We start from the raw sequence: 16,483 nt of genomic DNA, 5'->3' as shown, positions 1-16,483 counted from the left end.
TGGCTCTCGTGCACTATTACCAGTGCCATTTCGGGATGAAATGACTGACTTGTCACGAAAGGCGCTTCGCTGAGTGTGATCAGGTAGGCTGTGAAGTTGGAAAGTTGGAAATCTGGAAGGTAGGAAGGAAAATCCGGCTTTCTAGGCAACAAGCAGTCGAAGCTGTCCAGGGTGCAGCTGGGTAGGTCTAGGGCGAGACTATGACGCCGTGGTCAGTGGAAATTAGAAAGACCAGGAAAGCTCAAGACAATGTTTGAAAGTCAGAAAAGGGCCAAGGAAGACGAAGCTCTAGCGGGTTGGTCAAAATCCGGGTTTGACATACGCAAGGTGGTGGAAATCTTGATTTGTTTGTCCTCAAGACCCAAGTCTTCAACAAGGGAGTTTGCCTGAACAGGCGAAGGTCCAGGAACGGCCACAGAGCACCCTACACTGGGAGCTACTCGAAACAGCTCAAGAACGTTAAGTAAGCAGCAGCCCTGGTCGGGATCTCGAGCACTCAAGAACGCACAACTATTTTATGGTATGAATTGGTTAAACGAACAAGCTATAATCAGTATAAAATTCGACACCCTAATGCCTCATTCGAAACGGCCTGCTGCTTGAGCGATTTTGAATGACTTCCTGGATCTGTTGCTGATACTTCTTGATTTTGTCAGGCAGCCAGGGCGAATGTCTTAGACTTCAGGATCAATGACATATGCTGTATGGTGCAGCCAACAAGCTGGGAGAAGAATGTTATTCAGCAATGTTTCATTCAGATGTTCATGAGTATCTCTTGATCTCCTTATAAAGACACTTGGATGCCTTGATCAGGCTACTAGTTTACAGAAGATCACACTTAAGCCACATGCATTTTTCCCAAGGAGTCCTGTGACAGGCAAAAAGCCCCCAACGGCTGGCTCGAGAGGTGCAATCCAACGTTTGAATCCGGCCAAGATCAAACCCTAAATTTCTACTTTGGACATAAGATTAAAAAAAAAAAAGCCCACACATCGTGTTTTTCATACCAATGAAACATGAATACAAATGGATATTTGTACGCAGAGACGGGTCGCAGACCACGTGGGTAGTTGTCGGGCTCTTAATGGAAGAAAGACTTCTGACGTAACCCGTGGACCCTGCTAGCTAGTGCGGTCTTTACAGTATCGGTAGTCCAGCTCGAGTCAAGTCCACCTTCATCGACACTCAATAGTCCTCCAAATTGAGAACCTCAATTTGGCTATGGATTCCATTCACAACTTCCTGCACCACAATGGGAGTGGTAAGATACAATGGTGATTCTCACGACTATCCGCCAGACTCCGGCCTACCTCTACTTAAAAAGCTACTGTCTGTGCGCTCTTGTGTCTCTCTTCCAGACCACGCCCGTCTCATCACAACTTCCGCGGATCAAGAAGAGCCTGCATTTGGCACATTCTCCCGAGCAGGACAGACTTGAAAGCTCACACGCCCAATGCCAAAAGAGCCTAGGAATCTCTCGAGTGATGGCTATCCTTCACAGATGGCAGCAGAGAGCAGTAGATCTCGCCCGAATCAAGAGTCTACTGCGCCGCGATGAGACCGACCTGAAGACCTTTCCAGAAGTCAAACTCGATGCTTTTGTTCGGCGATCGTCTTCGTTACACCAAGACGAGGAGGACTTCATCAAGACGCGACGGCATCGCATTTCTTGTCAGGGAGACAAATATTTGCATACATTTCTGGGCCTGGCTGAAGATGAGATCGTCGACCCCTCAGACGTTCCCCTCATCGCCTTGGGAGGCTCAGGTGGCGGATACAGAGCTATGTATGGCTTCGCCGCTTTCATCTCAGCGTCCAAGGAGATGGGCCTGTGGGGCTGTCTCGTCTGGACGGCAGGTGTCAGTGGGAGCTGTTGGACTTTGGCAGGATATTACACCTTTGCGGAACAAAGCATCTTGAGGCTCACACAGCACTATCTGGCTGTCGCGAGGGAGTTGGCCCATCCTCTAAGTTTACATGCCCTTGATACGGTGGCACGAAGTAGTCAGGGCATCTACTTTCTCCTTGGCCCACTGATCCGAAAAGTCAACAGCCCTAGCAGGGACATCGGTCTTGTTGTGATGGATCTGTACGCTACTCTGACAACGACGTACCAGTTTCTGTCTCGCCGGCCCAGATCGAAACTAAGTAGAGCGACATTCCAATTTTCAAAGATTTGGAAACGCGCTCGACTCTCTCACGGGGCTGAACCGATGCCTATCTTGACGGCCGTGAGGAGGGCTCCTCCCAATGAGCCTGGTGTTGAACCACATGCAGATTCCTCTATTAGTAAAGGTCGACCGCCAGAAAGAGCAATGAGACAGCACGAGTCAAATCTGACCACTAAAATTCCACGACATAAGCAACCTCAATCTCCAAAGAAAACCCACGATGAATTGGACAGCTCTCTTGCCAATGGCTTTTTCCAGTGGATGGAGATATCGCCAGTCGAAATTGGCAATACTGATAACCGCTCCTACATTCCAACATGGGCCTGGGGTCGAACCTTCCAATCCGGAAAATCCATCAATCGCTGTTCCGAACAATCCCTCTCCCTCATCCTCGGGCAATGCACAAGCGCACCAGCCGGCCCCGTCTCTGGCTACATATCTGCGCTGCTGGCCTCACTCCCCAAAGGCACTCTGATGTCCCGCATTCTTCTTCTTCTCAACAATTTTGCCCGGATGAAGCGATGGGAGAAATTTTGGGGGAATCCGATCCGCGCAGGGCACGACCCAAACCCCTTCTACGGGCATGCGCCAGAGTGGGAGCGGCAGACCAAAATCCGGCTCATGGATGGCGGAATGTCTAACAACCTTCCAAATCATGTTTTAGCGCGCCCCGAGAGAGATGCTGACATTATCATTTCATTTGACACGTCGTCAGATGTACAGACCGGAGCAGCTACTAGACGAATGCACAACTTCGCAGAAGACTGTAACATAGAGCTGGAAGATATCACTGCGTCATTCGATCAGCCACGCCCACGCGCCGTTGCGGACAACACGGAGTTCTCTGCAGCTGCTGTAGAAGTGGAGAGGAAATTTTTGCAGAAGTATGCTGGAGTGTTCCATGGCAGAAGACAAAATGGTCATGAGATCTACATTGTATACTGCCCTCTGTTACCCAATGCCGTGAGACCTGACTTTGATCCTTCAGTAAGTTCTTCTCTCAGCTTCAAAAAGTATCACAGACTTGGTGGTGTTTGATCATTTCAATTGATGATGGAACAGACTGCAGCGTTTTCCACGTCGTATAACCTTGTCTGGACGCCGGAACAGATCAAGGTGCTCCTGGCCACATCCGAGGCTAATGTTAAGCACTATGCAATGCAAATGATTAAGCAAGTCACAAATAGAGTCTATCATATTAAGAGAGCCAGAAGATTGGAGGCAAAGCATCACCAAGAAAAACAGGACGCACAGTGTCTGGCTTTCTCTCAGCCACGATAATTCTGTGGTGCTCGGCTTAGTTGACAATTAAGAGTAGGGTCCGATCGAATTATGAGTCGATTGACCTTGGCGTGCGGTCAAAATGAGATAGCTGTGGACGTGAAATGAAGCAGCAAATACCTGAATTTTGTTGGTGCCAGGATCGGATTGAAACACCGCCGCGCCACGCATAGTGCCTGATGCCAATCATATCTTCGGAAAGAGCATGTGATACGTTGTCGGCCAAAATGTGGGGTGAAACGACGCCGCCTGGGCAGCAATGGAAGTCTGCGTCATGGACCAAGTTCTGACTGATAGTCAGTCAGCAGTGCAGTGACTCTAGGCAGTCACCACTGCGATATCCATTACAGTACGGTCTCTGTCACCACTATTGCCTCGTCATAATCGCGATCGACGAGGCTGTTCCGGACAATCATACTAAGAGCTGGAAGGGTTGAGGCCGCAATATCTGCAGCAGCAGACAGACAAATGGGCATCTTACATCATCAAGGCATTTCTCATTCGCTCATATATTTTACATAATTACGCCCCCTGCTCTTTGTTGGCTCTACAATTAGGCTGACGTCCACTAGTCCACAACTTGAGTCCTCCGATAATCCATGTCCGACAAACAACGACAGTGGATATCACTCCAACCGAAGTCATATGTCCAGATCCAGGCCGTTTTGCTTTATTAGCTCTTGAGATCTCTTCCGCCTCTTCATCATATGACGATGTTCCTTGAATCCGTACACCATCGCGTTCACCAGTCCAGTAAGTTGCGTCGTCGCCTGGGCCGCGATAAGCCATTGATCGTGCCGTCCGGCCAGCTCTGCGAATCGGTTGGCCAGTCCCGGCAGCCAGACCACGATATATGCCATAGGAAACAATGATAGCAGGAGCCAGTGCCGTGTGTCGTGGTCGAGCTGGCTGCTCCGGATAACCCTGATGCGCGGCTTGATCCCGAGCCGCTGCTGCGCGCTGAGCTTGGACTCCTGCGCGGCCTCGAGGCCAGTCGTCTTATTTCTGTCGGAGCTTGTCCTAGTCACAGCCTCGCGCACAGTCGTGGGCATGGTGTGCTTCCCGCGGATAAGCTCATTGTTGCTCATGACAGCGTTCACGTCGGACGCGGAATCGGTATACATGCTGAAAGAGTAGCTCCGCTGCAGCTTAGGCTCCTGGTTGCGCTTCGAGAGGCGGCGGCGCACGCTCAGAAAGACGGCGACGTAGATGCCGATGACGGCTAGGAAGATGGCGAAGCGCCAACCGTGGCCAAGAGCGTATCTCAGGTAGGGAGGGTCCTGCGCGATCCAACACCAGTTGCCCGTCACGGGCTCGATCTTGTCCAATACCAGGGCCAGAGAGGCAGTGAAGAAGGGCACCACCCACACAAACAGACATATCAGCCGCTGCTCAGTCGTACTGCAATGCATGATCCAGCCGTTGAAGTTGACCGTTAGCAGGGTTACGACCGCGATGGCCAGGACGGAGAAGTCCGCGGCTTGCACCGAGACCTGGCCGAGCCAGCCGTTCATGTTGCAGCTCATGCCGAGCTTGAGCCACTTTTGTGTCGTTACGACTATACTTCCGGAAATAGTGTTGTTGAACGAGTTGATGAACTCTATAAAGTGAGAGTTAGTACATATATGTGACATGGGGAGTTGGCTGATCAGGCTCGCCACTTACCAGCGATTGTCAAGTTCATTACCAATGCGTATCGAAAGGAGTGTTTCTCGTCGTGGCTGGAGAACGCCCACATCAGGATGACCAACCCCGTGGCAACCGCAGATAGCGAGCTGCACACGAGGGTTGGGATTGCAACCCACGGTTCGTACATGTTGACAATAATTTTCCGCAGAGATAGGATCCTGTGAACGGAAAGTTCCTTGGTTCTTGTGGGGTCGGTACGTTATTGGTAGGACCTTTTGATATCGCTCGTTCTTATTTGTTCGGGCGGTATTGATGACTGACAGAGAGGCTGCTCTCGAATGTCAAAGCCTCCTGCTTGCAGAAGCGAAGGTTGGAGAGCCGGCTCCAATGGCCTTCTTGGAGTTCCTGAAAACGAACGTGGGAGATGTTACCTCTCAGTAAATGTCCAGCATGGTGAGAATGCAAGGAAAGGGAAAAGTCACGCTTTACAGGATCAATGAGCAAGGGTGCGAACCCCCAGGCTTTTACAAAATCAACGTATCTAGGCGAGCTCGGAAGAAACAGGAGTGGGCTGAAGGTCAAACAGGTTGAACTCCGTGAGGTAATGGATCATCGAGTCTGTGGCAATTTCCCGAGGCCCCGTTTGGGGAAGCCATGTGTGTTGTGGTACTGACACGACGCACAGAGGGCAAACGGATAGACTTGCCGATGGTGGACAACTGTAGATGAACTGCCACCGTCCGACAAGTCCTGGGCAAGCTGAAATGCCGGGCATCAGTTCCAAAGTTAGAATCGAATCTGCGCCCATTGGCTCTCGACAGCAAATCAGGATGAGTAGGAGGGTGATCATACCAATTGGCTGACTCGTGCCCGCCAGCTGTAGGCGAAGCCTCGCCTTCAGCGGCAGATCAAAGATCGCCATCCTTGCCGTTAGCCCCCTTGCTGCTGCAGATGATCTGAATTCCTACCAGATCAAACCTTCTTTTTTGTTCTTCTAGGAGTCTTTCATGTGCCGTGAACTTGGCCGCATTGAGCCGCATCATGACTAAACATGCAAAGATCGGAGGACTGAAGCCTATACTGCAAGAAAATCATTCGACAGATAGCTATCTACTTAGACCTATTGCGCCCCAGGAGAGTAGACAATGACGAGTGTGGGACTTGTCAGAAGACATTCAAAATCCCACCACGTGGTACACCAGTATTCCAACCAGGCTGAGCCAGTGCAACGGGATTTCCTTCGCCTGCAAGTCGGTGCCACCGTTGTGTCTCCACCCTTCTCCACGATCCTCGGCAGCGACTCATGTCCATAACGCTTTCAGGGACTGCAGGGCTGCTGGGGTCGTCTGAAGGGTTGACATTGAAACCTCTCCGAGACTTGATCATCCAGGCTGATAATCTGAGACGCGGTGACATCAATGCTTCAGCCAGCTCAATATCAGGCGGCAGCAGTGCTGACCGGTGTCATATCTGCCCATGAGGTCTTGGTTGGGCATACACCGCGATTTGCTGGCTGCAATTGAAAGCAGGATGCGGCGGTGGGCCTCGTGATGATGCTCCGGCAGCGAAATCCTTCAGCGGGAGGATACCCAGCTTCCCGTGAGGTGGTACCCGCAGTTAGTGAGTGGACCTCATGTCGATTAATGGGGTAATCCTTCTCCGTGCTTCATTCTACGAAATTCGACCGGCCCAGCCGTATGAATACTCATTCACCGTCGTCACCTCTTGGCCCCTTCAATCTAATGGACGTGGGGTCGTGACGAACGTAATGAGTGATGATCTGGGTAGACAACGGCAATTCGGCAGTCATAAGTGCGACAAGAAACACGGGAATCACTCTAGGACAATCTTCGGCCCAAAACCCATTGTTGAGATTGCGGGCTTGGTCAGAATGGTGCGTACGTCATTCAATGATACTTTTCAGGCGATAGCGACACATTGCGATTCATTCAACATACACCGGAGCTAGTTGAAGGAGGCGAAGAAATTCAGAATTGAGGACAGAGCATCATGGAAGGCGAAAAATAAACATCAGAATCCCAGGCACAAACAAGTAATTCCCTCAGTAAAGTCTTAAGATGGGATTGAAAATAGCTTTTCTTTGCCGCACTAGCCGAACTGAGGAGCCTCACCATCAAAGTGACTGCTTCTGGAAAGAAACCCGATGCATGATCGCGCTGTTGGCGCTGGGAATACCGGGAATCAAGTTAGAAGAACTTGTCTCCGAAGTCAAGAATTATCCCCCCTGACTCGGTGATCAAATCATCACGGTCATGTCAACGAGAATTTCAAGGAACTCGAATCGATACAATTCAGTTGTTCAATCGTGAGTGCTACGCGGGTCACATTGATCCTCGTTTGGTGCGCAATATTGTGCAAGCCTTCAGTGCTTGCCCTCGGAGCCATCGGAGTCCGCCAACTCGGCCACGCCTACGGGCCAAGTATTTTTGGTCAGTCATTTTCTCGGTCGCTTTGATAATGACTGACTGGGCTTGCCTGCTGAGATGTACAGGGCAGTCTATACACCTCCTATGCCGAGTTCAATCTTGACTCAAGAGGCGATTCTTTTTCTCGTAACTGCTTTACTGACGCGTTTAAGTCGCGTAGATATCATATCCTTTGTGTGACAAGTATGAAGTTCAGATCGGGATAAAAATTGGAAATCAAGAGTCAACTAGGATTTTAAAACTGAGCCAATTGCAAGATCGATTGAAGCCATTCAGCAGGGGTCAATGTGCTGGTAGCTGTGAGAAATAGGTGCTGAAGATGATTTTTAATCAAAGACTCCATCTAATATCATTTATGAGCCTAGCCTCTCATAATGCTCGAGGTTGCTTCAATGAGCCTTGTTCTCAGAGCTGAGGAAGAAGTCATATCTCGCGGACAAATTATCAATAGGAACCGCCAGAGCAAAGCAGCAATCAGCTGGGAGAGGTCGGATATTTTATGAATGATTTTTTTTTTAATTATGCACACCTGCAAGAGCTTTGAAGTATCTAAGCGATCGACATTACGAGGTCAACTTTTCATTCACTAAGAACAATGGATGTTTACGTGAAAGCAGACCTGGCACACCCTTGTTTTCTCAGGTGTATTACCCATTTTATTCCAAGCCCAACAAAAGTTCTACTAAGATCAGGATGACTGCTATAGTTTCCTTTCCCAAACCAAGGATCGTTTTTCCCAAGTACTCAGACTATAGAAAAGGTCTCCATTGCTAGAGTATACCCAATCCTCAATTATTCCATTGTATAAATGCGTGGGCGCAAAAGCGCCAACACGATAGTATGAGCTGCTGTGCCCAGGGACTAGCTTCACCACACTTAATACACCGGGTGGTCTCTGGAAATACCCCAAGGTACTTGGCAAAGATTGAATAACTTCTTCAATTTGGCGCCAGCATCGACTCGGAGGTTGACGATGCAGTAGCAGAAACGGCTCTGGCTTTGGTCTCTCATACTCATCGTCAAGATATTGTGGCACTGCTGGTCTTAAGGAGCGCCGACTTTACGCATCGTGGGGGTGACAGGTGGACATTACTTAATTCTGCAGCTGAGACAGGTGATCTTCGGTATATACAACCTTTGATTTCCTCAAATCCACCCGCGTCATTCTGGATGGCGTCTGCGAAATCCCCTTGGTTTCTCTCAAGGCGGCGCCACACATCACAAAAAAACGACCGCCATGCACATCGCAGCGCACAATGAAACGGACAACTGTGATAAAACTCGCAACGTCGGCGATCACGGTTCATATTAAACCTCAGTTTTCGTTGAGTGGATTTATTCTCAACTCAGGTTTACCATTACAGTCGGCTGAAGAGCCACTAGCACTTGCATTTATCTCTGCGGCCTGAGCGGGCGATCCCGGCAGTATTTGCTTCATTAACAAGCTTCACCGTCCCCTGGCGACTGGCGTCTTCGCGACCATCATAACTCGTATAAAGCATGGAGCTGGAAGCCCTTTGTATTTGGCAGCGTCGAGTGCCGCAGCGGAGGGAGTGGAAGCCCTTATCACCATGGGTGCAGAGCTGGATTCAGAAGGATGTCGTTACGGGTCTCTGCTGATGGCTGCTTGTGCTTGGGGAAGTTTGGACGTGGTGAGGTGCCTGGTCCGATCCGGGGCTGCATTGTGCTATGTGAACGACGATGGTTTGCTGCGCAGTGCAGTAAGATTGAGTTCTCGGCATCAGAATGTCACGAGATGGCTTTTAGTTGACAGGCACGTGGAACAGAAAAAGCTCGAGCGTCTGCCTTCACCAACAACGTCTCTTCAGCCAGTTTGGAGCGGACCGAGACTTTTCAAGCTTGCTTTGCCAATATATATGCACAGGGACTTTGGTGAATCTTGGTGGAGTCATCTGCGGAGGCTACAAAGATGGAAAAAGAGCTTTCTTGGCGCGACCTTGGCTGGAAGCCGAAAGAACAGCGGTCTGGGCTTCAAGGCCGAACTTGAAGCTGAATCAAGAAAGAGGGATGCCCAAGCAGCTCACCATCAATTTCTCGCGCGTCTAGGCGGGGTTTGATGCGGACAGGCTTATCTAAAAAGAGGGGAGAGTGGTTTTATTATTTCTCTCTGAGTTTTCTACACGGTGCGTTTGTCCGATAGGATCAGAATAAGTTAATAGACTATACTATGCCACGATATAGCCACGGTGACTCGCTCAGTATTCCTCACAACAGCTAGCACTATGCGGCTCTTGTTGCATTGTCCGACGAAACAATTCTCAAGGAAGCTACGAATCGATGAAAGTCGTGCTCGTTTTCATCCGATCATGCCATCTATGGATCCACCACAGCTTATGTCCATTTATGGACAAGCTCCTAGAGATGAAAGGTGAAAGCATGCGAAGACGTTGTGTGTATCCCGTTGGTGTGTAACTCGGTTGATTGTCTTCCTGCAGCCACAGATTGAGAGGACTTTTATCTGCGTGATATCAAACAACGGCCCTGAAGATCCTCCGGTGGCTGCAGTATGGTGGGTGACTACTAACACGGCTGTCTAGGGATCGGTTTCCGTCATATCCGTAGTAGTGTCTGGAGCAACCCCAAATCTCGGCTGCATTGGTGTTGGCCCCTCGATAGACCAGCCACAGTTCTTTCCGAGGTCGCCGACCTCAACCGAATATCTTGCGTGCTCCGGCCGGAACTTACTACCACAAGCTGCAGGCGGGAATTTTGAGTGGAGAGACCGGCATCATTCGACCGCGTCCTGTCTGGGGAGGTGGACCTTGCCAGACAGCCGAGGTTGGCCGCCAACGTACGCGATTCATCGATTGTGGTCTGATCAACTAGACGTGCGAGTCTTGGTTGTTTAGAGATAGCCATAGTTCTGGCTGCCAAGATACAAAATATCCCAGAGTGCATTGCAGGGTTCGTGGTCAAGAAATTCTGGCAATCCACCAACGTCTCCGCCCGGGGCGGGGAAAAGATGCAAGACGGAGAGACCGTGGGATCCTCACTCACTCCCGCTGGCCAATCTTGAGGAGAAGGCGGGAGACGAGTGCCTGGAGCCTCGAATAGCGAAGATCAATATCCATCTTGAGGACTGTCAAACTTACAGGTGGGGAGGGCCGGGGCGGTACAGTGGGGGCGGGTGAGAGGAAGTAAGAATTGATACAGCAGTTGAGGCGATGTTGGCCGAGCTTAGTCAGGAGGCTGAGTGAGGATGGGCCTTTTCCGCCCGTCTGATGCGACACGGGAGGAGAGGGGAAGGGTCCAGGGCCCACTGGGCTGGAATGACAGATGACACAGTGGTATTGAGGCCTGTCAGCCTGTACGGCAGGATCAGATAGTGGATCGGGCATCTGGATCTAAATCCAGTCGGGTCTTCCGCGGGACTTGACAGCTGATGACAACAGACGGGAGATGGGGAGAGAGACACACATACAGTCAGATCTGAAGTCGTCACGATCAACATTGAACTCACAGCAGCATCCACACAGCCTGCCAGCACTGCCGTCCCTTGCATCTATCGTGTGTAATCATGAGCCCGTCATCTGGTAGCGAGAGGTAGTCCAACGCGTCATTGCCACTCGCCCGACGGACTTTTAGACCTTGATGATGCAGATTTGTTGGCCAAGCTGAAGCTGGAGCCGGAGCTTGAGCTGGTGACCAACCGCTGGTCGGGCTCGCAGTGTCGGTACATGAGTTGGTGCTTTGTTTGGCTGCATGCCTGCATGGCCTCACATTACACTGCATCGCGTTGCGCTCGCACCACGTCGGTCGAATTTCCTCAACGAGGAGGCTACAGCCGCCAATACGTTGTAACGCCGATGGTCCGCGAGGAAAATCTGCGAATGTGTGAATCCACTCTTCCTGTGTTCCGCTGTTCCCCCCGCTCGAGAGCGCCCGGACATTGATGGCGGTCGGCATACTGCGCCTCTCAAACCTGTCTTCATGCTTTCTGATAACGCAGCTGTTGGTTGAATGTAAATGTCGACGTGCATCCCCGGGGGAGATATTTGAGCCCCCAATGTCCCGGGCCAGACTCAGCAAAATCCACACGCACAGACGGTCAGACACACACACACATATACATATACACACCGCACGCCCGCAGCGGCGCAGCCAAAGAGCCGCATTGTCTGATCGTCTTCTCCTTTGCTTCCATGAGATCGGAAAAAGAAAAAAAAAACGTGGCGCTCCCCGTTTCTCGCCGTGCTTTTTCTAACCCAGCTTTTGTCTGTGGCGCACGCACTACTGTCAAGTAGAGCAGCTTGGAATCTTGAGTCGGGCTGCCCCTGACTGGCTGCGACTGGCCGGCCAAGGCCCAAGCCGCGCTTTTCCTCACGTGGGTTCGCGGATTCGCACAGGGGACCACTCGTTGAGGCTCCCAAGCCGGGCCATCTTGCTGACTGCAGCCTAGGTGCTGCGCTGGGCTCGCCGGGGCTGCTGGGCTGATGTGAGAGGGCCCCGCGGCAAGAGGACCCCTCCCGCCTTTTCACAACAGCTCCTGTCTGCCGATCAAGTCTTCCTACCCTGGAAGAGAGAGATTGAAATTCATTATTTAGGCGCCGTCTGTCCCGTCTTGGTCGAGGCACGATGGACATCCGCGACTTGTTGATAGATCCGCCGCCCGACATGGTCGCAAACCAGGACGGCACAGCAGCTGCCGCGCGACCCCAAGAAGCCGCTGGGCACCACGCGGCCGAAGCGACAGCCGATCAATCTTCAGCGGCAGCCGAAATCCGCGCTGCTCTTGGCTCTGCGCCCACGCCTCACGATGGGGATGCGCCAACTCACGCGCCGGAAGACGGCAAACAAGCAGCACATCCAGACTCATCGAAAGACATATCTCAGTCATACGAGGATGAGTTAACTTATCACGACTCCGCCGCCGTGGCCTCCGGGTCCGGACCCGGCTCCTCATCCGGCGCCCCCGGGAGCAGCACCCACCCGGACTCAGACAACGCCAGTCTCAACGCGCCATCGAGCTTCTCGGTGGGGCTGAGCATCGACACGGACGACAGCGACGCCGACTCGGCGTTGGGGTCGGTACGCGCACAGTCGTCGTCCATGTCGGCGTCATCGTCCATCTTCGACTTCGTCGAGGAGCACGGGCGGACATGGCACCGGTACCACGAGGGCAAGTACTTCATGCCCAACGACATCCCGGAGCAGGAGCGGCTGGAGCTGCAGCACTCGATCAGCGTGCGGCTGTTCGGGGGCCTGAGCCTGGCGCCGATCGAGCGGCCGAACCGGGTGCTGGACATCGGCACGGGGACGGGGATCTGGGCGATCGAGTTCGCCAACGAGCACCCGGAGTCGGACGTGCTGGGCACGGACCTGTCGCCCATCCAGCCCGAGTACGTGCCGCCCAACTGCCGCTTCGAGGTCGACGACGCCGAGGACGAGTGGGTCTTCAACCACCGCTTCGACTACATCCACGCGCGCTTCATGTGCGGCAGCTTCGGCAACTTCCCCGAGATCTTCCGCTCCTGCCTCGAGAACCTCGAGCCGGGCGGCTGGGCCGAGTTCCAGGACTACTACGTCAAGCTGCAGTGCATGGACGAGTCGCTGGTGGGGACCGCCCTCGAGCGCTGGAACGACTGCGTGCTCGAGGGCGTGCGCCGCATGGGCAAGAACGGGCTGGCCGCCGCGCGGTTCAAGGCGCAGATGCTGGATGCCGGTTTTGTGGACGTCGTCGAGAGGAAGTTTGCCCTTCCCGGCAACCCGTGGGCTAAGGGTGAGGACCAAAAGATGCTGGGCATGATGCAGATGGAGAACATCCTGGACGGGCTGCACGGCTTTTCGATCGGGCTTTTCACCAAGATGCTAGGCATGGCGGCCGAGGAGGTGGAGCTGATGCTGATGGATGTGAGGAAGGACCTCAGGAACACGAAAATTCACTTCTACTATATTGTGTAAGTTCAACCCGCCCCGGTGGAAGTCCCCACCCCCCTTTCCGCTGTGCCCGCTGGCTGACAAGTGCGTCCCCCCACTCCACAGTTATTCTGTATATGGCCGAAAGGCACCATGACGGTGATGACATTTAATGATGATATAGATTCGCACCCATGATACCACAATGACACCTCTATTGAACATAGCCCAAAATTCAATTTCTATACAAACGCGCCAAGAGAGAATCTAGAATCAAAAGCTCTATTCCATGGCACACACATCGTACAGTCCCAGTCGCACTCACCAGAAATACAGGCCTGGCATGGTGTCCGTGTCAAACCAGCTCATAGAACCCTGACCTTCAGGCATGAACATTGCGTCGGTCATACGCTACAGATCATCAGTATTGCCCAAGACTTAGCTGACTCACAGCGCTTGGGGGTGGGGGGGGGGGGGTGGAGGCGGAGAAAGAAAGGGAAATACTGACCGTGACGTCCCAGTCCTCCGTCAAGCCCGGCGACGGGCCCAAATCGTCCACCAGGGCCGGCGCGCCGTCCCCGTTCTGTTTGGTCCTCTCCACCATGGCCTCCAGGAGCGGCACGCACCCCTCCGCAGCCTTCTCGCCCTCCTCGGTCAGGAATCTCGCGAGCTCGTCCCCGTCCATTGTTCCCCCGCTCTGGAGGACCTTGGTCTGGGCCATCATCAGGCCTGACATCAGGAAGCCCTTGACGCTGACCTCACCCGCCTCCATGCAGCGCCAGGACCAGGCATGGACCTCCTCTGTCACGGCCGCGAGGTCCCGCCTCAGGCGCGTCGGGCCGAGGCCCTCGTCGTCCTGCAGATGCGCGTGCAGCTCCGTCGGTATTGTAAACGAGACCTGGATGGCGACGGAGCGGAAGAAGCCCGACCCGCAGGTGATGAGCCTCGCGAGGAGGTCCTCGCTAGTTTCTGACCGGCCTGTTGGTGGCGTTGGGTTGGAAGTCGGTGCCGAGATTGTCGGGCTGGCGATGGACGAGGTTGGCCAGGCCGCGCACCAGATCTTGAGAAGAACGTCGACCACGACCTGTCGCGAAAACGCGTAGGCTGGGGAGCGGAGCGACGCTGCGAAGTAGGGCATGTGCAGCGAGGAGAGGTACCGGTTCATGATGAACTCGGAGGCGTCGATTGCGAATTTCATCGATGGCTGGTTTCGGAGCGGATGGAGACTGCGGCGAAACTCTTTGAACGCTTCCCTGACTTCGGCATCGAGCTGCAGCGTTTCCTCGTATGTCGGGCCTGTTATGTTGAGGTCGTTCAGGAATTTGGCGACCTTTAGTCTCACAGGGTATGTAGCCCGCAATGCTCTTGCGACCGACACAGAAGTTGGACCGTTGTTGTCGATGGGTACCTGGTTGAGCCCAGCCGTAAGCGCCTCGTCGTCGATATTCCTTGGTGCCTCTGCATCGAAGTCGTCGGTTGAAAGCAGCGGTGGTCCACCCTTGGAGATGCTTGCCTGCAGGGATATCTCCAGGATGGTGTTCCACAGCCGCCGCCTCATCTCTGCAGCAAACGGTGTCATCTCGGGAAGACGGCTTGGGTCACGGTGAAGACCCATTGTTACGACTGTCCGTATGAGCGAGCCTGCCGCGATCCAGACGCTGTCGCCGCTGACATCGACATTCTCCATGGCGAGTAGGAGGAGAATACGGGTCTGAACGACCTGGATTCTGAGACGAGGTTTAAAAATAGGCTCGGAGAGGTAGGTCTGGGCTTCATAGATCCATCTTGTTGCTTCAGGTCGCAAAGAGAAATTCTGGTCGTAGGTGACAGCGCCCAGAGCGAGAACGAGCTTGAGTTGGACGATGAAGTGAGTCTCGGGCTTGGTGCTTGGGTTGGTCCAGATAGCTTCATAGTCTCTCTTGAACGACGGAATGTGCAAAACCCTGTACACCGTCTCAATAGTCTCGAGATATCGGTTAACAAGAATATCAGCAAGATGCCTTGGAGGCAGATCCGTGGTTGGTGGCGTGGGCCATGGAGGTGCTCGTTGGCTCTTGATGATCCGTGCGAGAGTCTTGCATTTGTCTACGATGTCCAACACTTTGGGCTTGCCTTCCCGGAGATACGGCTCGATTATGGCGACAAAGTTTTTGGTCTAGCAACGTCAGATTATGAGGGAGCAAAGGCGGAGTCGGCCGAGCCGTGCAAGTACTCACCACGGGAATAGCACTGTTCATCCAATGGCTTTGGCCAAGCAAGCGTGTTTTGTGGGAGATACTTCGGGACATCAACTCAGAGCGGCCGAACAAGCTGCTGGTTCGGTGCACATGGAATGTGCCTGCGAATTTGGATGATGTTGTCTCGATCTCGGAGGCAGGAGTTTTAATTTGCGCGGCGGGTGTAGGCCTCGACGTAGCCTTATACAGCTGCTGCTCCAGCTGTTCAATCCTGCTCTGCATCAAGTCGAGGTTACGAGCCGGAATTTGGGCAGCATCAGTCGCGGGAGAGGCGGGCTCTGCTGCAGTAGTAGCTGATGAATCCGGGCATGTTGGAGTGGCCGACGCCGCCACTCTGGGCACTTGCCCAGGAGCACGACGAAGGTCAGGCTGGATTGATCGTGGTCCAGGTCGTGCTGGCTGTGGCTCCTGATCGTAGACACATGGCTCTTTTGTCCTGGACCGGGCACAGTTGCTGCATGGGCTCTGGCGATTGCATCTTGTCTTGCGTCTCCTGCAGACTGAGCAAGACCTATACGGGATTTTCCAATTAGCTTCATTCGCAAAAAAGAAGTCGACAGCCTCAATATATCAACTCGTGGGGCTTATAACTCACGTTGTGGGTCGCCTTCGACGGCGCTCCGGCTCGGCCATGATGAGGTTTCGGCTCAGAGCTCAACGCTTAGGACACCGGAATTGGATTGCGGGGACTTCTACAACATGCAGTGACATACAGAAAGACACACTGTACAGTGCGGAAGCGATTTATGATTGATCTCGAGTGGAAAAAAAGTTCGGAGATCAGCAAGACCTGGGGCGCCAGGAGGATAGTTGAGCTTAAGGCATCTTGGGCGTCAATCGT

General features: G+C 53.0%; 4 protein-coding genes across 4 annotated transcripts; 2 read left to right on the top strand and 2 right to left on the bottom strand.

Annotated features, from left to right (window-relative positions):
• Positions 1-1,252: 1,252 nt before the first annotated feature.
• On the top strand, positions 1,253-3,889 carry J7T55_003769 (uncharacterized protein; the record flags this gene model as incomplete). The annotated part of the gene is made up of 4 exons (XM_053143111.1): positions 1,253-1,261; positions 1,359-2,089; positions 2,405-3,158; positions 3,761-3,889. The coding sequence occupies 4 exons, from the start codon at positions 1,253-1,255 to the stop codon at positions 3,887-3,889; spliced, it is 1,623 nt and encodes a 540-aa protein (XP_052994014.1).
• A 204-nt stretch (positions 3,890-4,093) lies between these two features.
• Positions 4,094-5,268, bottom strand: J7T55_003768 (glucose receptor git3; the record flags this gene model as incomplete). Its single annotated transcript, XM_053143110.1, has 2 exons — positions 4,094-5,052; positions 5,118-5,268. 2 exons carry the CDS (start codon positions 5,266-5,268, stop codon positions 4,094-4,096), a joined length of 1,110 nt encoding a protein of 369 aa, XP_052994013.1.
• A 6,856-nt stretch (positions 5,269-12,124) lies between these two features.
• Positions 12,125-13,450, top strand: J7T55_003767 (methyltransferase domain-containing protein; the record flags this gene model as incomplete). The annotated part of the gene is made up of 1 exon (XM_053143109.1): positions 12,125-13,450. One exon carries the CDS (start codon positions 12,125-12,127, stop codon positions 13,448-13,450), a length of 1,326 nt encoding a protein of 441 aa, XP_052994012.1.
• Positions 13,451-13,726: 276 nt separating this feature from the next.
• Positions 13,727-16,275, bottom strand: J7T55_003766 (uncharacterized protein; the record flags this gene model as incomplete). The annotated part of the gene is made up of 5 exons (XM_053143108.1): positions 13,727-13,816; positions 13,914-15,560; positions 15,622-15,634; positions 15,692-16,096; positions 16,238-16,275. 5 exons carry the CDS (start codon positions 16,273-16,275, stop codon positions 13,727-13,729), a joined length of 2,193 nt encoding a protein of 730 aa, XP_052994011.1.
• Between the last annotated feature and the right edge of the window lie 208 nt (positions 16,276-16,483).

Source organism: Diaporthe amygdali (genome assembly GCF_026229845.1).
Source record: "Diaporthe amygdali strain CAA958 chromosome Unknown NODE_13_length_1014660_cov_65_381101, whole genome shotgun sequence".
NCBI classification, from domain to species: Eukaryota; Fungi; Ascomycota; class Sordariomycetes; order Diaporthales; family Diaporthaceae; genus Diaporthe; species Diaporthe amygdali.
Note: the sequence above shows the minus strand (reverse complement) of the source record. Positions and strands in the feature narration are given on the sequence as shown.